The 24,746-nt window shown below is 41.4% G+C and overlaps 2 protein-coding genes across 18 annotated transcripts in view; one reads left to right on the forward strand and one right to left on the reverse strand.

The window, feature by feature from the left end:
• Window positions 1-10,595, reverse strand: part of LOC137382740 (calcium-binding protein 7) — a 52,318-nt gene extending 41,723 nt beyond the window's left edge. Inside the window, exons 1-2 of the mRNA XM_068055075.1 lie at window positions 10,487-10,595; window positions 9,253-9,396 (exon numbers count right to left, since the gene is read on the reverse strand). Of these exons, the coding sequence (XP_067911176.1) occupies window positions 9,253-9,396; window positions 10,487-10,595 (253 nt within the window). The remainder of the gene's footprint in view (window positions 1-9,252; window positions 9,397-10,486) is intronic.
• The window catches only part of zmat5 (zinc finger, matrin-type 5), a 331,963-nt gene that overhangs the window by 146,470 nt on the left and 160,747 nt on the right, over window positions 1-24,746 (forward strand). For all 17 annotated transcript variants that reach the window (XM_068055088.1, XM_068055085.1, XM_068055078.1 and 14 more), the window contains 2 exons: window positions 14,412-14,602; window positions 23,182-23,205. Coding sequence is in view for 5 of the 17 variants with exons in the window: in XM_068055092.1 (XP_067911193.1) it covers window positions 14,448-14,602; window positions 23,182-23,205 (179 nt within the window). In the remaining 12 variants the exon portion in view is untranslated. The remainder of the gene's footprint in view (window positions 1-14,411; window positions 14,603-23,181; window positions 23,206-24,746) is intronic.

The raw sequence follows: 24,746 nt of genomic DNA on the forward strand, positions 1-24,746 counted from the left end.
TTTAAAGCGGAGACATGGACGGCCGGTGGGTCTGATACCAGTGGCGAGCTCGCTGTACAATGTGTCTTTGGGGATCCTGCCCCATCTTCCATGCGGCTCACATGGCCAAGCCATCTCAAGCGCCGCTGGCTCAGTAGTGCGAAAAAGCTGGGGATGTTGGCCGCCTCGAGGACTTCTGTGTTGGAGATACGGTCCTGCCACCTGATGCCAAGTATTCTCCGGAGGCAGCGAAGATGGAATGAATTGAGACGTCGCTCTTGGCTGACATACGTTGTCCAGGCCTCGCTGCCATAGAGCAAGGTACAGAGGACACAGGCCTGATACGCTCGGACTTTTGTGTTCCGTGTCAGTGCGCCATTTTCCCACACTCTCTTGGCCAGTCTGGACATAGCAGTGGAAGCCTTTCCCATGCGCTTGTTGATTTCTGCATCTAGAGACAGGTTACTGGGGATAGTTGAGCCTAGGTAGGTGAACTCTTGAACCACTTCCAGAGTGTCGTCGCCAGTATTGATGGATGGAGCATTTCTGACGTCCTGCCCCATGATGTTCGTTTTCTTGAGGCTGATGGTTAGGCCAAATTCATTGCAGGCAGCCGCAAACCTGTTGAGACTCTGCAGGCACTCTTCAGTGTGAGATGTTAAAGCAGCATCGTCAGCAAAGAGGAGTTCCCTGATGAGGACTTTCCGTACTTTGGACTTCGCTCTTAGACGGGCAAGGTTGAACAACCTGCCCCCTGATCTTGTGTGGAGGAAAATTCCTTCTTCAGAGGACTTGAACGCATGTGAAAGCAGCAGGGAGAAGAAAATCCCAAAAAGTGTGGGTGCGAGAACACAGCCCTGTTTCACGGCACTCAGGATAGGAAAGGGCTCTGATGAGGAGCCACCATGTTGAATTGTGCCTTTCATATTGTCATGGAATGAGGTGATGATACTTAGTAGCTTTGGTGGACATCCGATCTTTTCTAGTAGTCTGAAGAGACCACGTCTGCTGACGAGGTCAAAGGCTTTGGTGAGATCAATGAAAGCAGTGTAGAGGGGCATCTGTTGTTCACGGCATTTCTCCTGTATCTGACGAAGGGAGAACAGCATGTCAACGGTCGATCTCTCTGCATGAAAGCCACATTGTGCCTCAGGGTAGATGCGCTCGGCCAGCTTCTGGAGCCTGTTTAAAGCGACTCAAGCAAAGACTTTCCCCACTATGCTGAGCAGGGAGATTCCACAGTAGTTGTTGCAGTCACCGCGGTCACCTTTGTTTTTATAGAGGGTGATGATATTGGCATCGCGCATGTCCTGGGGTACTGCTCCCTCGTTGCAGCACAGGCATAGCAGTTCATGTAGTGCTGAGAGTATAGCAGGCTCGGCACTCTTGATTATTTCAGGGGTAATGCTGTCCTTCCCAGGGGCTTTTCCGCTGGCTAGAGAATCAATGGCATCACTGAGTTCCGATTTGGTTGGCTGTATGTCCAGCTCATCCATGACTGGTAGAGGCTGGGCTGCATTGAGGGCAGTCTCAGTGACAACATTCTCCCTGGAGTATAGTTCCAGGTAGTGCTCAACCCAGCGGTCCATTTGTTTGCGTTGGTCAGTGATCATGTCCCCTGATTTAGATTTGAGGGGGGCGATCTTGTTGATGGTTGGCCCAAAAGCTCTCTTGATGCCATCATACATTCCTTTGATGTTTCCGGTGTCAGAGGCCAGCTGAATATGACTGCATAGGTGTTGCCAGTAGTCGTTTGCGCAGCGCCTGGCTGTTCTTTGTGCAGTGCTTCTGGCTGCTTTAAGTGCTGCGGATGTTAAATCGCTGGGGGCTTTCTTGTAGTTCAACAGTGCAATGCGCTTAGCGGCTATGACAGGTTCCAGCTCTTCATTATGACATTGAAACCAGTCTGCATTTCTCTTCGCACTTTTGCCGTAGGTGGTCAAAGCTGACTCATAGATGGCACCCTCTCAAGGACACTCAAATCCTTCCTAATGTATGGCAACCAGAAAAGGACGCTATTCTCTATTTGTGGCCTGACTAGAGCTTTATAAATATTCAGCATAACTTCCCCGCTTCTTGTACCCTAAGCCTCTATTTTAGAAGCCCAAGATTCCATATGCTTTGCAAAATAGTCTCTCAATATGTCCTGTCACATGCAAGGAAGTGTGCACATGCTCCCCAATGTTGCTCTGTCCCTGGACACTCTTTAGGATTGTGCCATTAAGTCTATATTGCCTCTCCCTATCCCTTCTGCCAAAATGCATCATGTCACACTTTTCTGAATTCAATTCCATCAGCCATTTGTCTGCCCATTCTGCTGGGCTATCTATGTCCTGTTGCAGTCGATTGGTATCATCCTCACTGTTTGCCACACCTCCAAGTTTGGCATCATTGGCAAATTTTGAAATTTTACTCTGTATTCTAATATCTAAGTTATTTATACATATTCCAAAAAAGCAGTGCTTCTAACACAGAACCCTGGAGAAAACCACTGTCTACCATCCTCCAGTCTGAAAAACAACTATTTATCATGACTTGCTGTTTTCTGTCCTTAAACCAATTTTGTATCCAAGTCAACGCTGACCCTCCTATTACATGAGCTTCAATTTTATTAACCAGCCTTTTATGTGGTACTTTATCAAATGCTTTCTTAAAACCCATATAGATAACATCCACAGCATTCCCTTCATCAACTTTCTCTGCTACTTCATCAAAAAATTCAATTAATCAAGCACGATCTGCTGTTTACAAATCCATGCTGGCTGTCTTTAACTGAAACCTTTCAAATTTCTTGTTGATTTTTTTCTCTGATTTTTGCTTCTAAAACCTTACCCACCACTGATGTTAAACTGACCGGCCTGTAGTGACTAGGAATATCCTTTCACCCTTCCTTAAATAAAGGTGTCACAGTTGCCAGTTTCCAATCCTTTGGCACCTCCTCCATATCTAGGGAGGTTTGGAAGATTATGGAAAACCCTTCCACTATCTCCACTCCCACCGTTTCGCAACCTGGGAAGCAAGCCATCTGAACTGTCAACGTATCCACTCTGAGCATAGCCAACCTTTTCAGTGCATCCTGCCTATCAATTTTTACTCCATCCATTAGCTCTGCCATCTCTACTTCTACTGCAATTTTATCAGCATCCTCTTCCTTAGTAAACACCGATGCAAAGTACTCATTAAGTATTCTAGTCTTCCCCTGCACCTATAAGCAGATAACACCTCCTTTGTCACTAATAGGCCCCACTTGCCTCTTACTACCTGCTTACTATTTACATGCTGATGGAAGATTTTTGGGTTCCCTTTCTATTAACTGCCATTCTATTCTCATATTCTCTCTTTTCCAGTTTAATTTTCCTCTTCACTTCCCCTCTTAACTTATTGTATTTGGCCTGGTTCTTGCTTGAAGAATTCACCTGACATGCGTCATACACCCTCTTTTTTTTTTGTTTCAACATATTTTCTATTGCCCTCATCATCCAAAGAACCCTGTTTTTGGTTCCCCTACCTTTCTCCCTTGTTGGAATATACCTAGCCTGTACCTGAAACAGCTCCTCCTTAAAGAACTTGGTGATATTTCAAAATGTTCCTATCTGTTAAGCTTATTAATGTCTGATTAAAATGTCTTATTTTTGATTTAACTAAGTAACTGAATGCTTTATGGTTTCCTCATAAATGACCTTTGGCAAGTCTTTACCAAGCAAAATTTAAAGAACATGTTTGCTAATGTTTGTTAATTCAATTTTGGAGAAGTAGGAATCCTCAAAGCAACACTAAACACAGACAAATGTCTTCTTTGCGCTTTCTATCTACATCCATGTCTATAATTTTCCTAAAAGTAGAAAAGACAAGAATACCATCCCTAAATGTCTTGTCTACACCGTGAATTTCCATAAGCAAACAACACAAGAGAAATGAGGCATTGTAAAGAAAAGAAAAAGACTGGCATTTATATAGTATGTCAACATGTTCATTCACAGTGTCTGTATGCGAGTGGGGCAAAAAGAACAATGCACGTATACTTGTAGGGATGCACAACACCGCTCAAATATTGACTTTCTTCATCAATTGAAATTGAAACAACACTGTTCAATGTATACCTGGATTTTTAAAAGGAAAATCAGTTGATAGATTTCTGGCATTATGTTAAAATCATGCTTAAAGTAAATAGTGGTATAGAGGGACCTAATTACTTTCTGTATTTTTCACTATAGACCTAGAAACAACCTAAAAATAAGACACAATGGGTAAAAATTGATCATTTGTACACTGACCGACCAACATATGGTCAATAGCAGTCCAGATGTTAAGACTACTTTGAGCAGTATTAATGTCATTTAACAAATTTCAGTATAGGTTCAACACAGCAGTAAGTCTTTCAACCAATAATTAGGGACAGGTGTTACACATGCAATTAACTTAAAAAACTTAATAAATCATGCAATATCACTGCTGGAGCTGGTTGTGTTGAAACCTTTGCTGCTGCCTCAACCTTACTGTGGCCCTGACCCATCATTGAACAGCTTAGAAATCCAGTACTGTATTGGGCATTTGCTGCAACACCTGAAAGTGTAGGTGCTCATAATAAAGGAGGCACAAGGGCCTGAAGATGTAAAATCCATTCTGATGTTTCCGTGCCTTTACAAAGTTGAGAGAGGCTGGGAATATGGAGGAGTTATTTCTTAGCATCTGGCTAAATGTTCCTAATATCGCTGGTTGCTCATTACATGAAGTAGATTATTGTTCAGTTATTCAGAGACATGAACCTCTGAAAGCATTCTAAAACTGAAGCTACTTTCAATTAATTGAAATTTTTAGTATGAGGTTAAAATATTTTGGAAATGTGCAATTCATTGAATTATGATGATACATGAAAGAGCTTCTACACGAGAAAATAGAGTCAATGCATTACCGCTGAGTGACAGTATCAGCTTTGCACTATAAAAACTTTTGCCATTTAATCTCTCCTGCCTTCCACTCTATCACAGACCCTTTTGTTCTTCCCACCCTCCCCTGTTTCACTTGCTCAAAACCCATTACATTTCTAACTTTAGTCTGTTCTAATGAAAGGTCACAGACCTGAAATGTTAACTCTGTTTCTCTCTCCACAGATGTTGCAAGACCTGCTGAGTATTTCCAGCATTTTCTGTTCTTATTTCAGACTTCCAGCATCTGCAGAATTTTGCTTTTGTATCATGTTGGCTTGATGCCAGCACCCTTGTTTCTGAGTCATGAATGTTCACACTTATGCCAGAATCCGAGCATGCATTAGTGCAGCAGTGAGGGAGTGCCGCACTGTCAGATGTGGTGTATTTTGGTTGAATTGTTAAGCCAAGGCCTTGTCTGCCTATTTGGGTGGAAGTAAAAGAACTGGTGGCATTACTGAAAGAAGAAAAAGAAAAGAGTTAACAAAGTGAGCATTGGTCCTATAGAAAGTGAGACTGGGGAATTAATAATGGATAATAAGGAGATGGTAGATGAATTGAACAGATATTTTGCATCGGTCTTCACTATTGAGGATACAAGTAACATCCCAGAATTAGCTGTATGTCAGGAAATGGAAGGGAGGGAGGAACTCAGGAAAATTACAATCACCAGGGAAGTGGTACTGAACAAATTGTTAGAGCTGCAGGCTGACAAGTCCCCGAGTCCTGAATGACTTCATCCTAGGGTGTTAAAAGAAGTGGCTAATGAGATAGTTGATGCGTTAGTTTTAATTTTCCAAAATTCCCTAGATTTGGGGAAGGTTCCATTAGAATGGAAAATAGCGAATGTAACTCCTTTATTCAAAACTACCGGCCAGTTAGCTTAACATCTGTCTTAGGCAAAATGTTAGAAGCTATTATTAAAGACATTATAGCAGGGCATTTAGAAAAATTCAAGGTAATCGGGCAGAGTCAACATGGTTTTGTGAAAGGGAAATCATGTTTGACCAATTTATTGGAGTTCTTTGAGGGAGTTACATGTGCTGTGGTTAAAAGGGAACTGATGGATGTATTGTACTTAGATTTCCAGAAGGCATTTGATAAGGTGCCATATCAAAGGTTATTGCAGAAAATAAAAGCTCATGGTGTAGGGGGGAACATATTGGCATGGATAGAATATTGGCTAGCTAACAGGAAACAGAGAGTCGGCATAAATGGGTCATTTTCTGTTTGGCAAGCTGTAATGAGTGGTGTGTCGCAGGGATCTGTGTTGGGGCCTCAACTTTTTACAATTTATATAAATGACTTAGATGAAGGGACCAAAGGTATGGTTGCTAAATTTGCTGATGACACAAAGATAGGTAGGAAAGTAACTTATGAAGGGGACATAAGGGGGCTTCAAAGGGATATCGATAGGTTAATTGACTGGGCAAAGACCTGGCAAATGGGGTATAATGTGGGAAAATGTGAAATTGTCCACTCTGGCAGGAAGAATAAAAAAGAAGCATATTATCTAAATTGTGAGAGATTGCAGAGCGCTGAGATGCAGAGGGATCTGGGTGTCCTAGTGCATAAATCGCCAAAGGTTAGTATGCAGGTACAGCACATAATTAGGAATTGAATACAAAAGTATGGAGGTTATGTTTCAGCTATGTAGGGCATTGGTGAGACCAAATCTGGAGTATTGTGTACAGTACTGGTCTCCTTATTTAAGGAAGGATGTAATGCATTGGAGGCAGTACAGACTAATACCTGGAATGGGTGACCTGTCTTATGAGGAAAGATTGGATAGGTTAGGCTTGTATCTGCTGGAAATTAGAAGAGTAAGAGGTGACTTGATTGAAACATATAAGATCCTGAGGGGTCTTGACAGGGTGGATGTGAAAAGGATGTTTCCGCAGGTGGGAGAATCTCGAACTAGGGATCACTGTTTAAAAATAAGGGATCACCCATTTAAGACAGAGATGAGGAGAATTTTTTTCTCTGGGAGGGTAGTGAGTCTTTGGAATTCTCTTCCTCAAAAGGCGGTGGAAGCAGAGTCTTTGAATATTTTTAAGGCAGAGATAGTTAGATTCTTGATAAACAAGGGAGTGGAAGGTTATTGTGGTGTGTTTGTGTGTGTGTGTGTGTGTGTGTGGGGGAGGGGGGGGGTAGGTGGAAATGTGGCCATGAACTTATTGAATGGCGGAGCAGGCTTGAGGGGCTGAGTGGCCTACTCCTGCTCCTAATTCATATGTTCGTATGTAAGAGGGGAGTTCTCCCAGTATATAGGCCAGTACTCGACCCTGAATCAACAGCACCAAAAGTGGTCTAAATGGTCATTTATCTCTTTTGCCATTTGTAAGACTTTTCAGTGTACAAATTCGAGGTTGGATTTGCCTATATAACAGTAACTATACTTCAGAAGTAATTAATTGCCTGTGAATCACTTTGGGACATCCTGAGGATGTGAAAGGTATTAGATGCTACATAAATGCAAACTCTTTCTTGCATACTTCTCTGTTCGCCCTTGAATTTCCTCATTAACAATTCAAATCTTCTGAAGAAACCATCTGTGTCCTCAGGATTATTCAAATTTGGAAGAAGGTTAGATTTAGTAAATATATTATGTACAAGGTTATGGACCGACTGTACCAGGCCACACTTACCTGCTTTGCAAATATGACCATCTGTTCCAATGTGAGATCAGCCTGTGGCTTTTTCTCCTCATCGTGCCAATGAGGTTCATTTGCGTTAGATTTTTGTCGCTTCGTCTTCTGTTGGCGCAATTCGTACTGGCATTGACATTGTGGCTTATTCATCACCAATTCTGACTCCAGTTTGAGTACTTCAAGTTGTTTCCCCTTTTTGGGCATTACCTTAACCTATTCTGGTCGAATTTCAATGTTAAAGAACCTGCCTGACCTGAGAGCGACATTTTCCTATCTCGCTGCCACCAGTTGTCCTGATATCAAGTTTTGCTTAGAACAGTAACGGGGTTTCCCTCAACAAATCTCATCTCTTATTGTCTCCAGAAGCGGTCATTAAGCCCGCAGACTAACAATGGTCCGCATTTGCAGCAATCTGCCTCACAGTCTTTTGTTATCCTATCATTCAGTTTGATGTAGCAAATTATCCGCAGCGAGTGTGCAGGCTATAATAATATCTTTATTTGCAATTTTGAAACACTATGAAGCATCTGAAAAAGACAACACAACAGTACAACAATTGACTGGACAAGTATTTAGCGACGCACATAAGAGATGAATTGCCTTTTGGCATCTTCGAATAAAGGAGAACATCAAATTTGCTGCTCAGAGCTTCTGAAAAAAGCGCGGCAAATTAAGGCTCTTTCCCCTCGATCATTAGGACACAGTTGTGCTCTGAGATTGACTTACTTTTCAATAGCCAAAGACCAATCTTCCTATCCAATGTTATCCTCTTGACATTAGAATTCCGGCCAAGCAGATCCACATTAATAAACGCAATTTGCAGCGAGGTTGGATAATCAGCCCAAACATGACGAGATTACATCCGGACAATTCAAAATGCTTGAGGCTGATGCACCTCAAACATATAAGCACTTTGCCGTTCAGAACCTCTTAGATACACTTATCCTGCAGTAAACAATGGTCGGGGAACTGGAGACCATTTCCTTGATACCAGCTAAACACAGTGGGCTCAGGAAAGCGGTCATTGGCATTTTAAATTGCAGATAGCCACTAACTCCCATTAAAAAATACCCAATCTTATTGGAGCTAAGCATCATTGCCTGGGACCCGCCATTGCCAGATAACATCATGGATTTAAAGTGAGAATGCAGTAAACCTTCCACCTTTTTTATTTTCCACCTTCTTTGCAGTGTGGTTTATTTGCTTTGCTAAACACTCGCATCTACAGCAGCACTTCAACATGAACACCCTGTTCAAATTTTATTTAGTTTTGTTTGTTTGATTGAGTTGGATCATATTTGATGTGAAATCTGTGGCTTTCCCAGGCCCTTATTTATATGAATTGGCAGCTGTGGACGTTAACCTTTCCAGAACCCACTTAGCTCCCTGTTTTCGATTCTCTGGTTAGATGGGATCGGGTTCTAGTGCAGTAGAAAGCCAACGTTTCAGAGCAAATCAACGAATGACCAATTCAGCAAACATTTCCCAATAACTGAACTCGACAGGCACCAGGTCATCGACAAATTATTTCTGCTGCAGCTAATGGAAGTTGATTAACAGCCAATGCGAACTCTTGAATTTAAATCATTGTGTTGATTGAAATATGTCTAACTGAATCACAGCGCATATTGTTTTTAATCACTCTGACACTTGATGAGAGAGTGATGGAATGCAAGAAGTTGTACTCTGCCTCCTACCGTCCATATCCAGTCTCTGTATGATCACCTCCAGTTCCACCTCGTTCGGCATGTAACCCAGTGATCGCATCGCCATCCCCAGTTCCTGCTTCGAGATAAAGCCGTTTCCATCGCGGTCAAAGACTTTAAAAGCCTCGCGAATCTCTGTTGGGAGAAGCGAGGTTTAATGAAATTCATACTGAGGTTAATGTATAATCTGTAAGACGCGCTAGCTCATTTATAACATTCTGGTTCTATCAAGTTACACCAACGACTGGAACATGTAGACAGGAGTCCAAAAGCTCGCGTCATTTTGGATGTAATTTTTCAGTGGTCTTAGGTTGTTGATGACTTGGAACAGTTTTACAAGATTCATTCTCCAATCTGTTGCTCTCTCGAACATTTACCTGTGCAACTAATTCATGAAGACGATCGTGACAAAATTCTCAAAGGAGCAACTGATTTCATGGATATATGCAGATATTCGTGTATATATTTAGCAGCAGGCTATTAAGAGAGATAGATAAATGTGAGATCGCTCCATTTAAACTGCTTTAATTCTATGATAAAATTCCAACCACTGTTTAAAGTTATCCACAGAGCGGAAACAGATGAATAAGAAATCCAACAACACGTTCGCACGTTGGCACAAGACCTGTTCATGCGCCCAGGGAATGTTTTTTGATTTGCCTCTAATATCTATGGATTATTTGAGTGATTGATATTTAAGGCTGGAGACATCGAGCCTTTGGTGTAAACTGTCCAGCTTAGCCCTAAGATGCATTCTGAATAGATTGTCCCCAACAATAAAAGCAATTAAATCGATATGGACAAGGCAAATTGGTCCCCCCACTAATGGCAAATGAAAACTGTACCAGCAGACGCGCAGTGAATGCCAATGCTCGGTATTCCAACCAAACACTCGGCCCCTTTACCCATTATCTTAATTTTCCCTGCATTTATTCCAGCTGTGATTGTGGCAATGTTTATCACGGGGGTTCTGCCTCTGTTTATCTTTCGCTATCTAATGCACTCGCTCTGTCACTCACCTGTTTATAAACGCTTCTATCTCATACAATGAAACATTTCCACAGAATCCTCTATTTTACTGGGAAGAGATATCGGCTCCCTCTCAGCAACAGTTTTTAGGATGTGATAGTGCCGTTAAACGCAGGTTGCTGGTATGGCATAAAACAAACATGTCACATAGGTAACACGGCCAAGATGTGTAATGAGAGAGATGGATAGCACTAACCTTCCAGTTCATCCTCAGGTATGTCTATAGGGTCTTGGTTGGTGAGGATATCAGGGATCGTATAGATACCCCTGTACATTAAAGTCGCAGTCACTGGGTGCATAGGCATTTTTAATCTCTAGATCACAAAGACTCTTCACCCTGATCTTCATGCGGCGAGTTTGAAGGAACCTTCCCTCTCTGTCACTTCCAGTGAATCAGCACTCGGGAGCCAAACGAAAGACATGATGGTGTGGCATTAATTTCTGCGAAGGAATCCGCTGCAAGGCTCCATTCATTTCCTTGCGGTTAAAGGAGCTCCGAGCCCGGAACCCCCCTCTCTGGTTTGTCCCCGCTCCCCCACACTCTCTGACACGTGGCTTCACTCAGGCAAATTCCATCTGACACTGACTGGGAACCGGGAAAGCAGCTTGGAAATCAATCAGATCACACAGTCTGCAGATCTGCTCCAGCGCCCAGACTTACTTGATCTGTAGTTGGGTTCCCGAATTGTGATCCTTACTGTGAGGTTTCATATCCGAACAGAGCAGAGCAGAGCAGCTCTCCCTCCTCCCAACTCTTCAAATCAATACACCAGGCTTTGCAAAACATGAATGATTAATTTTGAAACTCAGTTTATTTTACTATCACATTTATACCAATCGGATCTAACAGAAACGCCAATCGACCGTATGCAAACAAATGGCAACGGCTGATAAATATAAACACCTCTCAATGTTTGTTTTCGGTACGAATCTTCAATCTGGTTCACGGGAGGCTGGTAATAAAGCCCGGTCTCTGGAGCGGGAAAGGGTCAACACCACAAGAACTACCAGAAGACCATCTGAAATGTTCTTTCAGCTGAACTGGGGGCAGGATGGGATCAAAAAGGAAAGGTACAGATGTTTAACACTGATCTCATGAAATCCAACCAGTTAAATCTGAAGGGGACGATAGAGTCTCCCCAGTTCAAATGGGCACAGATGGATTGTAAATGTGAGAAGCCAGCAACACAATGAAACCGAGGAAAACTGTACTTTCCGGCGATTTTACTTCTAAATTCATACACGAAATTAACTGTTATGTAACACACCGTTCTGCACTCAATAAAGGAGGATCTGCGAAGCTTTCGCTGCTGTAATCCTTAAACGCCCCCGTCCTGGGAATATCCTCAGTTTCCAATGATCCGCTCCAAAGTCCCATCATCACTATGCTGTCTGGTACATTCTTAGAGATGGTCTGTCTTCACATTTTCAGGTAGTGATCACTGTTCATCCAACGAAAAGTCTCCTAATCCCTTCACTGGTATAATACTCAATTTCCAAGTAGGCACAGTATTTGGAAGTAACATACTGTACTAAGCATGCCTTTAACAGTCTATTGGCTTTGCAAAGTGGAATTAGAATAAGCAAGCTGACTAAGAAACAGCTCATACCTAACCCCAAACTTATGACGACTCCCAAAGTATCCCAGCTTTTTCCGACCAAGTTTTAAACTTTATCTGAACCCCCTAGTATTATTCTTGGCCAGATTAGAAACAGATTACAACCAGAATCAATTAAATTTTTCTTTTAAAAAAACCTATTATTTTCAAGATGTTAAGTTTTGCAGTCTTAGTGCATTTTATAATTAGGGACGTGATGATCCACTTGCTCTTAAAATGAAGGTGATTATTATGAAAAAGCAAGAAATAAACCGAGCCCAGGAATTGATATTGGTTCGAAAAATAGTTGCGGTGAGGACTGAGATTTATAAAGCTGATTGACGCGGACCAGTCAAAAGAGCCCATTTAGACGGTTCTCTCTAAAATATGAACCAGTTATTTAATAGGCAAAGTCATGCTTGATTCACATGATTCAATTGGACTGGGATACTTTCACAAGTAAACCATGTTATCTTAAGTATTGTAAAGAACACTTTAGAGGATGATCTGTATGTGTGCACTGGTAATTTTTTTTTAACACTGGCATGTTTTGGAAGGACCATAGTTACCAGTGTGATTTCATTTTAAACATTTCTATTAGAAAGGAAAAAAATCACAAGAAGAACAAATATAAGTTGCAAGATAGATAAATTGTCATTGTTCAAATTAAAGAACACAATTGCTCTCTATTAACAGGGTGGTGTTAACATAGGCTTAATTCAGAGAGGTTAGACTGAGATAGAATGGAAACAATGGTAGAAGCTTAATATTAAATAACATGCTATTGAGCCATGATTATGAGAAGTAAATTAGTTACCAACTCAACAATTATCTCAGAAGAAAATTAAAATTTTCTTTATAGTTGTAATGATTTATTTCAATTACTTGATCTGCGCCTTTCTAAGTCATAGCTCGGTTATATTGCAAACCTATTCTAATTTATAGGTGGGTTGCATCACACCTCATTCTTCAGATTGTACCAACTGTGGGTAGATTTTGAATTAGGTGAAACATGTGTTCTCAACAAAACTATGAGATATTTTAAGATGACTTTTAGTTCTTAACCATTAAAATGTTCTGCAAATTTATTATCAAGCATTTTAAATAGAAAACTTTGCTTCTTATTATCTGATTGAATTATTCTTAAGGGATAACTGTCAAAGCTGTCACAAATGCCACAATGTTAGTTTGTTTAAGAATTAGGATGGCAAAACTATAGAAGGAGTAGTGAAGAAAAGAGACGTTAAGATACAAAGCCTTTCAAAATGAGAGAATAAATCAGTGAAGCTGTTTGCAAAAATCATATGGGTTTGCTAGGTTTAATAAAATGGGCATCAAGTACAAAAGAAAAGTGGTAATGCTTAACCTATATACACCATTGGTTAAGCCACAGTTAGAATATTATGTCCAGTTTTGGGTACTTTACGTTAGAAAGGATGTCAGGGTAAAGGAGATGGAGCAGTATCATAAAATCATAGAATCATAGAATGATACGGCACAAAAGGAGACCATTTGGCCCATTGCGTCTGTGCTGGCTCTTTGAAAGATCTTTCCAATTGCTCCCACTCCCCTATTCTTTCCTCATAGCCTTGCAAATTTTTTTCCCTGTTTAAGTATTTATCCAATTCTCTTTTGATGATTACTACTGAATCTGCTTTCACCACTATTTCAAGCAATGCATTCCAGATCAGAATAGCACTCTGCATAAAACAAAATTCCCAAGATACCTCTAGTTCTTTTGACAATCACCTTAAATCTATATCCTCCATGAAACCTGGTGACGGGGTTTAGTATAAAAGAACGAGTTGGTGATGCAGAGGTTATGATAGGTACACAACTCAAGCAGTCTCTGTCCATTCTCATTCATCCTTCCAATGCCATAGCGCCCAAGGCAGGAGGGCCATGAGTCATGGTCGGCCCCAACCCTGGCATTAAAGTCCCCCAGCAGGAACAGGTGTTCGCTATTGGGGATGCTACTAATGATATTATGGAGTTCCTAGCTTCAGGTGGGGAGCAGAGTGTTGGAGCATAGATGCTGAGTTGGTGTACTGGGCCAGAGGCGGTGAGCAGTCGGATGGACAGTATGCATTCAGAGCCATTTCAAGGTGGCTTTATCATGCTGAGCAAAGAGTTTCTGATGGCGAAGCCCACTCCATGCTGTCTTGGTTCTTCAGGATCCCTACCCTGCTGGTAGGAGGTGTAGTCTTGCTCTCTTAGAGATCAGCTCGCAGGGAGGCCTGTCTCCTGAAGTGCTGCAATGTCCACATTGAGTTGTTAATGATGGCGGTCTTCCAAGAATCATTGATTTGTGTAAGGTCTTCCGACATGCCAGGACATAGAGTTCTGACGTTCCAGCCTGCAAAACGAAGGGCTGGTACCTTCTTTCCTTTTTTTGTCGTGCTGTTTGGTGCAATGTTCATTCATGATTTTGAAAACCTCTATCAAATCTCCTATTCTCTCCACATAACTGAAATCCCTCACCCCAAGTACAATTCTAATAAATCTGTTTTGCACACTTTCTAGGGCCCTGACATCTTTCCTCAAGTGTGGTGCCCAAAAATGAACACAATACTACAGCATGGCTACCTGACCCAAACCCAACGGGACCAGACGACATGTGTCGGGTTCGGGTTGGGTTGGGTCGCACTTTCGGGTCCGGCATTCGGGTTCGACTTGGGTCGGGCTGGGTCGGACACACTCTATCACCACCTCAGGTAAGTGGCTCCAATGTTAATGTACTTTTTGGATGTGAAAGGTTGTTTAGTTGTAGTTTTTTAAGCTTGTGCAGATAAGAAACAAAGTGAAAAACGGAAGCTAGGTTAATAGATGGTCGGGTCGTGCGCAAGAAAAAATGAAAGGGCTCAGGCCGGGCCGAGCTTGGGGTCAGATGTGGTTCAGTTGGGCTTCAAAGCCAAGCTTTACACAATACTCCAGATGAGACCTAATTGGTATTTTATAAAGGTTTGTCATAACTTTCTTGTTTTTGTACTCTATGCCGCTATTAATGAAACAAAGGATTCTATATGCTGTGTTAACAGCCTTCTCAAATTGTTGTGCCACATTCAAAGATTTGCATATATACGCCCCCAGGTCTCTCTGTTCCTGCATATACTTTAAAATTGTACCATTTAGTTTATATTGCCTCTCCTCTCTTCCTACAAAAATGTACCACTTCATACTTCACTGCAATAAATTTAATCTACCATGTGTCTGCCCATTTCATGAAGTCTGCATATGTGCTCCTGAAGTTTGTTACTATCTTTCTTATTGTTTATTACATTTCTGAGTTTTGTGTCATCTGCAAATATTTGAAATTATGCCCTGTAAACTCAAGTCCAGATCTTTAATATCACAAACAGCCCTACCCACCAACTTCATCCCTCTACTGGCAACTGTCTGAGACTGAAACAGACTGGTTGTGACCTTGGTGTCGCATTTGACTGTGACCTGAGCTTCCAGCCACATATCCGCAGCATCACCAAGACCACCCACTTCTGCCTCTGTAATTCGCCCAACTCTGCCATGCCTCAGCTCAACTGCTTCTGAAACCCTCATCTATGCATTTTTACCATTAGACTTGACTATTGCAATGCTCTCCTGGCTGTCCTTCCATCTCTCACCCCTCCATTAACTTCATCCAAAACTCTGTTGCTCAGATCCCAACTTGCACTAAGTCCTGTTTGCCCATTAATCTTGTGCTCACTGACCTACTTTGGTTCCCAGCCTGGCAAGATCACAATTTTAACATTCTCATCCTTGTTTTCCAGTTTGTTTATGGCCTTGCCCTTTCCTATCTCTGTAATCTCCTCCAGCCCTACAACCCTCTTAGATCTCTGCGCTCCTCCAATTCTGGGCTCTTGCTTATTTTAATTGCCTCACCTTTGGCAGCCGTGCTTTCAATTGCCAAGGCCCTAAACTCTGGAATTCTCTCCCTAAACCTCTCTGCCTGTCGACCACATTCTCCTCTTTAAGACACTCCATAAAACCTACCTCTTTTACTAAGCTTTTGGTCATCTGTCCTATATTTTCGAAGTCCTATGATGTCAAATTTAGTTTGAAATGCTTCTGTGAAGTACTTTGGGATGCTTTACTACATTATAAAGTTTAAATTTAAGTTATTATTGTTATTCCAATACTGGCCCCTGTGGAGCAGCACTGTAAACTTCCTTCCCGTCTGAAAAACAATCATTCACCACGGCTTTCTGATTTATGTCCCTTAGCCAATTTCATATCCACACTGCCAGTGTCCCTTCAACATGATGAGCTTTAACAATGCTTACAAGTCTGTTATGTGGTACCTCGTCAAATACCTTTTTAAAAGCCATATACATAATAGCAACCGCATTACCCCCATCAACCCTTTCTTTTACTTCATCGAAGAACTCAATCAAATTAGTTATAACCAATTTGCCTTTAAGAAATCTATGCTGACTTTCATTTATTAGCCATAATTTTCCAGGTGCCAATTAATTTTTTCCCAGATTATTGTCCCTGTTAATCCCAATTTTGAACGGGGTGTAATGTTTTCTTTCCGTCAGTCCTCTGGCACCACCCCCATATCTAAGGAGGATTGGAAGATTGTGGCCGGAGCCTCCATAATTTCCACCTTTACTTCCCTCATTAACCTAGGATGCATCCTATTCAGATCAGGTGACTTTTCTACTTTAAATACTGACAACCTTTTAAGTACCTCCTTCTTATTTTTATCTTATCCAATTTCTCTTCTACCTCCTCTTTTATTGCTACATTGGCAGCATCCTCTTCTGTATTGAAGACAGATGCAAAATACTCATTTAGTACCTTAGGCATGCTATCTCCCTCCACAAGCTATGAGGAGGGATGATATGATTAGATTAGATTTTAGATTAGATTAGAGATACAGCACTGAAACAGGCCCTTCGGCCCACCGAGTCTGTGCCGACCATCAACCACCCATTTATACTAATCCTACACTAATCCCATATTCCTACCAAACATCCCCACCTGTCCCTATCACCTACCTATACTAGTGACAATTTATAATGGCCAATTTACCTATCAACCTGCAAGTCTTTTGGCTTGTGGGAGGAAACCGGAGCACCCGGAGAAAACCCACGCAGACACAGGGAGAACTTGCAAACTCCACACAGGCAGTACCCAGAATCGAACCCGGGTCCCTGGAGCTGTGAGGCTGCAGTGCTAACCACTGCGCCACTGTGCCGCCCTGTTGTTGGAAGGTTCATCAAATGAGGCCATATGGATTGAGCTAAGGAACAAAAAAAGGCAATTACACTACTGGGAGTTTACTATAGACCCCCAAACAGTCAGAGGGAGTTGGAAGAGCAGATATGTAGGCAAATCTCTGAGAAGTGCAAGAACAATAGGGCAGTAATATTAGGGGATTTTAACTACCCCAATATTAACTGGGATAGTTTTAGTGTGAAAGGAATTGAGGGAGCAGAATTCTTGAGGTGCATTCATGAAAACTTTTTTGTCCAGTATGTAGCAAGTCCAACAAGAGCGGATGTAGTTTTAGACTTAGTGGGAGAGCATTTTGGTGGTAGTGATCAAAATTTAGTCAGTTTTAACATAATTATGGAAAAGGACAGAGATAGAACAGGAGTTAGAGTTCTCAATTGGGGCAAGGCCAACTTTACTAAACTGAGGAGTGACTTAGTGAAAGTGGACTGGAAACAGCTACTTGAAGGTAAATCAGTGTCAGAACAGTGGGAGGCATTCAAAGTGGAGATTCAAGGGGTTCAGAGTAAACATGTTCCCACAAAGAAAAAGGGTGGGACAGCCAAATCTAGAGCCCCATGGATGTCAAGGAGCCTACAGGGCAAGATAAGGCAGAAAAGGAAAGCTTATATCCGACACCGAGAACTCAATACTACAGAAAGCCGAGAGGAGTATAGAAAGTGGAGGGTGAAATCAAAAAGGAAATTAGGAAAGCAAAGAGAGGGCATGAAAGAATATTGGCAAGCAAAATCCAGGTGAACCCAAAGATGTTTTATAAATACATTAAGAGTAAGAGGATAACTTAGGAGAGAGTAGGGCCCATAAAAGACCAAAAAGGTAACCTATGTGTAGGGGCGGAAGATGTTGGCATGGTTCTTAATGAATACTTTGCGTCTGTCTTCACAAAAGAGGGGGATGATGCAGATATTGTAGTTAAGGAGGAGGAGTGTGAAGTATTGGATGTGATAAACAGGGAGAGAGGAAGTATTAATGGGATTGACATCCTTGAAAGTTGATAAATCACCAGGGCCAGATGAAATGTACCCCAGGCTGTTAAAAGAAGCAAGAGAGGAAATAGCAGAGGATTTGATCATCATTTTCCAGTCCTCACTGGATACAGGTGTGGTGCCGGAGGATTGGTAAACTGCTAATGTTGTACCTCTGTTTAAAAAGGGAGTGAAGGATAAACTGAATAATTACAGGTCAGTCTAACCTCAGTAGTGGGAGAATTATTGGAATCTATTCTGAGAGACAGGATAAACTGTCACTTAGAAAGGCACAGGTTAATCAAGGATAGTCAGCATGGATTTGTTAAGGGAAGATCATGTTTGACCAACTTGATTGAATTTTTTGTAGAAGTCGAGGGGCTGGTAAAATTCAGCCCTATGATTCTATGATACTAAGCTTTCCTTTTTTATTACAAATCAGCCCCACCCTTCATTTGGCTACCCTTTTACTATTTATATGTTTATAAAAGACTTTTGGCTTATATTTTATCTTAGCCACTGATCTCTTTGTCCCTATCGTACCTTTTTTAGATCTCCTCTGTACTTTCTCTATTCAGATTGGTTCTCTACTGTATATCAATCTTACATTTGTCATCAGCCTCATTTTTCTTTTCGTCTTTGTATCTTTAGCTATCCATGGAGCTCTACCTTTGGATGGCCTTCCTTTCCCCCTTATGGGAGTGTGTCTACCCTGTCTCCAAACCATTTCTTCTTTAAATGTCTACTATAGTCCAATTACTATTTTGCCTTCCACTTTTAAATTCTAATCCACTTGGGCCAAATCCCTTTTTGACATGCTGAAATTAGCCCTCCTCCAGTTAAATATTTTTATGCTTGGCCTTTTCCATAACTATTCTAAACCTGATGATATATGATCACTGTTCCTCAAATTCTCCCCGAGTGAAACATGCTCCCGTTGCCCCACTTCATTCCTAAGAACTAGATCCAGCCCTGCCTCCTTTTTCACTGAGGTAGAAACACATTGATCAGGAATGTTCTGTTGTGCATATTCAAAGAATTCTACCCCCTCTTTACCCTTTATACTCTTACTATCCTAGTCTATATCAGGATAATTGAAATCCATGTAGTTGTTGCATCTTTCTGTATTTTGTGCGCAGATTTACTCCTCTATTTTCTTCCTGCTATTTGGCGGCCTATCATGTAGACCCAGGAGCATAAAAGCTCCTCTATTTTTCCTAATTCTAACCAAATAGATTCTGTCATTGACCCCTCAATTACATCATCTATTTCAGTGCTAGAATAATTTCTTTGATCAATACTGCCCACCCATCCTTTCCTCTTCCCCTGTATTTCCTGAGTAACTATTTTTTGCAAGTGGAAGCCTGTGACTAGTAGTGTACCGCAGGGATCGGTGCTAGGACCCTTGCTGTTTGTAGTGTACATTAATGATTTAGTTGTGAATATAGGAGGTATGATCAGTAAGTTTGCAGATGCTACGAAAATTGGTGGTGTCGTAAATAGTGAGGAGGAAAGCCTTAGATTACAGGACGATATAGATGGGCTGGTAAGATTTGCAGAGCAGTGGCAAATGGAATTTAATCCTGAGAAGTGTGAGGTGATGCATTTTGGGAGGACTAACAAGGCAAGGGAAAATACAATGGATAGTAGGACCCTAGGAAGTACAGAAAGTCAGAGGGACCTTGGCGTACTTGGCCATAGATCACTGAAGGCAGCAGCACAGGTAGATAAGGTGGTTAGGCAGGCATATGCCTTTATTAGACGAGGCATAGAATATAAGAACAGGGAGGTTATGATAGAACTGTATAAGGCCACAGCTGGAGTACTGCATACAGTTCTGGTCACTGCACTATAGGAAGGATGTGATTGCACTGGAGACGGTGCAGAGGAGATTCATGAGGATGTTGCCTGGGCTGGAGCATTTCAGCTATGAAGGGAGACTGGATAGGCTAGGGTTGTTTTCCTTAGAGCAGAGAAGGCTGAGGGGAGACTTGATTGAGGTATACAAAATGATGAGGGGCATTGATACGATAGATAGGAAGAAACTTCTTCCCTTAACGGAGGGATCAATAACCAGGGGCATAGATTTAAGGTAAGGGTCAGGAGGTTCAGAGGAGATTTGAAGAAAATTTCTTTCACCCAGAGAGGGTGGTTGGAATCTGGAACACACTGCCTGAAGGGGTGGTAGAGGCAGGAACCCTCACAACATTTAAGAAGTATTTAGATGAGCACTTGAAAAATCATAGCATACAAGGCTACGGGCCAAATGCTGGAAAATGGGATTAGAATAGATAGGTGCTTGATGGCCGGCACAGACACAATGGGCCGAAGGGCCTGTTTCTGTGCTGTTTAACGCTATGACGCCATTAATTTCACTATTCTTCCCTTCTTTAAACGAGGTTTCTGTGTATTTCACTATATTATAATCCCGCGTGGTGATTTGTGCCTACAGCCAACAAACTTTATTTACCATGCTATGTGCATTTATGCACATGCACTCCAAAACCAACTTAGATTGCTTTGCACTTGCCCGCTGTCTGATCTCTGCTATTTCTGAATATTCTTTACTCTAGTGCTATTCATGTCTCCCAGTCCTCCTTGCCCTTGTTTTTGCTCTCAAATGCTTCATCCTGGTGCCCATTCCCATCTGTCATGCTGGGCTTCCACCTGCCAAGAATGAGGTATATTAATTTCGCCACATGGACATTAAATTTCAAATTCTTGCCAGGAAGAAGAGACGGTCTGTTACAAGGGCTGCCAGACACTTGGCTGGAAAACATGTACATACCAATAGGGACAAGAAAGGTTACATCCCTTATCCATTTAACCCACAATGGACTTTGAGTACCGGACACTGAAGGCAGGGAAGCACATTCCAGACCCTGGTAAGATGATACAATCCGCAGAGCCAAGACATGGTCAAACCGGTGAGTCACATGACTCCATGGCAACCTGGGGTTTTCTAAAGGGTACAAACAGTTTGAACTCAGAATGTCTGTTTGCTCCTGGACTGAAAAGACCTCTTCTGCTCGCCACAGCCTCTCCTGTCTGCTCCCATCTCTGTCTCACAAGCCTCTGAATCTGCTGAAGATGCACGAACCCCAAGAGAGAAAAGTCTCCTACAGCAAACAAGGTTTAAGAAGAATACAGGACCCCAATAAAAAGCAAGATCTACCTACAATCAAGGACTCTACAGTGAGCTCGAAGAACCATAACAAAAACCCTTCAGCTATTGCCTCAAACTTTCACTTTACTTTCTCTTCTGCTCTTTTCTGTCTCTATTTGCATGTGTGTATCGCATATGCATGCTAGCATGGGCGCGTCATGTATCCATAGGCGTCAAATTGGAGTTTAAGTTTAATAAATTTCAATCTTCTTTAAACCTAAGAAAACCTGTTTGTGCTGGTTTCTTTGTCTTATAATTGGAAAGCGGTGAACAAGGATTCACCAAGGGGGAGCTAAAAACACAGTGTGTTTAAAATTAAACCTTGTTATGGTAAGACCAGGTGAAGGCTGAAAGTGAACCCTAGACCCCTTTCTCGCCTGGTCATAACATAAATTTGGGGGCCACCGTCTGGGATTTTACCCACAGACAAACAAGAGAAATTGGAAGTGGGAAGCCAAATTGTTCCCAAACAAAAAGAGCAAGATTTCAATACAGGTTTTCTTGTGGTTGTGTGTGCTTGAATATTAATATGTCTGCAACTGAAGCTATTAGCTCCCTAAGCCAGGGTGAAGTAACTTGGGACAAGTTAAAAGCACTGTCTATGGAGGAGTTGAGGAAAATGGCTGATCAGTGTGGGATCACTGTACGTGGCAAGGCTAGGAAGTCTGAACTCATAAGGCTAGTGGCCAACCATTTTTCTCTTGAATCTGAAGAAGCAGAAACAGGGTTAGAAATGGACTCTGACAGGGTATTGCTAGCAAAGATACAATTAGAACAGAGGAAACTTGAATTTGAGGAAGAGAGAGAAAGAAAGAGCCTTTCAGAAGGAACATGAAGACAACGAGAGAGAGGACAGAGAGAGGGAGAGAGAAAGAACCCTCCAGAAAGAATGTGGAGAAAGAGAGCTGAAGCTGTAACTTGAGAAAACTAGGGGGCCACAGAGTAACCCCAGTGAAAGCATGGCCAATATGGAGCAGTGTAATTCAGAGGTGGGTACAAAATTGTTAAAACTAGCTCAACTGATCCCAAAATTCAATGAGGAAGATGTAGAAGAGTTTTTTGTGTCCTTTGAGAAACTGGCAAGGCAGCTACAATGGCCAGTTGAGTCTTTGCCTCTTTCATTACAAAGCAAGCTAACCGGAAAAGCCCATGAGATTTATTCCCTGTTGCCAGATGAGAGTTCATCAAATCATGAACTGACAAAACAACGCTATCCTCGGGGCATATGAATTAGTACCCGAAGCCTATCGCCAAAAGTTTAGAACCCTCAAGAAGCAAGTTGATCAACCTTACTTGGAGTTTGAGAGAAATAAGCAGCTGGCTTTTGACCAGTGGCTGAGGGCTCTTAAAGTACAGCTCAGCTGTGAAAATCTCAGAGAAGTAATTTTGCTAGAGGAATTTACAAACTCTCTCCTACTCTCCATAAAGACACAGGTAGAGGAACAGAAGGCTCGTGGAGCTCGACAAGCTGCAGTTCTGGTCGATGAGCTTGCTCTCATTTATAAGTCAGTTTCCCAGGGAAAAATCTTTCCTAACCATCCCCACAAACTTAAAAAAAACAAAGGGTGGGAAGGTGATAGAAGCCCAAGCAGTTCTTGGGGGGAAGGAAAAGCCGTATACACCATTATTTTATTTCTACCTTTTCAATAACATACTAAGTATTAGTGTTATGTAAATAGTATGAAATACATTGCTGTAGGTCTTTTCACATCTTCACGTCAAGGTTTCTTTGATGTTAGCAGTCATATCACTTTTGTACTCTGCACTATGTTTCTAGATAGAAATTCTAGCCTTGCAGCAATACCTATGTACATTTTTGCTAAGAGTTGTAACTTCTTTTAGAGATGCTTTTCTCATTGTAAAATAACCTGATGGAATTTGTAATTATGGATCTGGCAATCTAATTTTAATTTTTTTCCTTTAGTTTGAAGAATAAAACTAGAAAAAGGTAAGCATATATCTTTATCTTTACAGTTTTTACTTTGATGAAAGGATGAGTAAGGAAAGTTTGTGGTCAATTCTTCCAAAGTTCTTTACATGTATAAGAATGAAGCGATTTTATTTATATGTTTATGACTATAAGTCAAGTAATATAAATGAATGTAAAGCATTCGGAGCCTTCAGATTATTTTGTGCTATATGTTAGGTCACAAAACAGCTGAGGCACCTGTAGTGAGGTCAGATATCTCATGAAATTGACCCTGGGGATTGTTGAGATTGCAGAATAAATTGTCAGGGTTTCTGTGGGATTGCCACTGGATAAGTCCATGGACCCATGTATGCTCCTGTGAATGATGGATAAATTTATATTTTGGATTCATACAACAAGCAGAATTTCAGATGATACAGAGTTTTCTAAATATGAATGAAGTTTTTACCCTCTGAAATTCTGGGAATATGTTTTGAATTGATGTAATGTTGAAGTGGAGTTATAGCAACTTTTCTGTTCTTGCTGTAAACAAGGGCAGAGGTTAAATGCAAGCAGCTTTTGTGATGCAGCTGTTGTGGTAAAATGATAGATATTCCGTCCAAAATTGTAGGAGATGGACTCTGGCATGGTGTACGCCATTCTCTCTACTTCATTTGCCTTAATGTCTTTAGTCTACTAAATCAGAAAATCAGCTTTCTCTGCATTCAACAACCAAGTCATACCATTCCACTATTTCATTATTAATTACAAGATGAATCAGCCATTTATGAATAATAGAAGTCGCTTTTGGGTACAATGCAAATATATCCAACATGGATATATCTATGGAATCAGAACCTCCCATCCCCAGAACAAATTGTTAAAATCATGAATAAACTAACACTTATTGCAACTATTATGCATGTAATCACACAAAGCTAATCCAGTGTATGAACTATAGAGTAGTGATAATGGGAGACTTTTATGACCCCAATATTGTGTTAAGGGCAGAGATGGGGAGGAATTTCTGAAGTGTGTTCAGGAGAAATTTCTTAATCAGTATATTTCCTGCCCAATGAGGAAGGACGCATTGCTGGATCTAGTCCTGGAAAATGAAATGGATCAAGTGGAGAATGTTACAGTGGGGTAGCATCTTGGGAATAGTGATCATAGTATCATAAGGTTTAGATTAGAAGAACAAGGAGCAGTGTAGAATAACCATACTAAGGGCTAATTTCAGTGAATTGAGGAGGGATCAGGCCTGGATAAATTGGAGTCAAACACTGACAGGCAGAAATGTAAAGGAACAATGGTAGCCCTTCAAAGAGGAGATGGTTCAGGTACAGTCTTGGTGCATTTCCACAAGGGGAGGGCAACCACATCCGCAGCTTCCTAGATGACGAAGGGTTAGAGAGTCAGATGAAGCATATGACAAATGCCAACTTGATAATACAATGGAGTATCAGCTTGAATATAATATGTACAGAGTGTCATGGAAGTGTAGTTTTTTTTCCTCTTAAAAAAACTAAAGGGGGGGGGCAGTGAAAATTTAAGACTGAGAGTTGTTCTCTCTCTCTGAG

The sequence above is a fragment of the Heterodontus francisci genome, chromosome 23 (assembly GCF_036365525.1).
Source record: "Heterodontus francisci isolate sHetFra1 chromosome 23, sHetFra1.hap1, whole genome shotgun sequence".
Lineage (NCBI taxonomy): Eukaryota > Metazoa > Chordata > Chondrichthyes > Heterodontiformes > Heterodontidae > Heterodontus > Heterodontus francisci.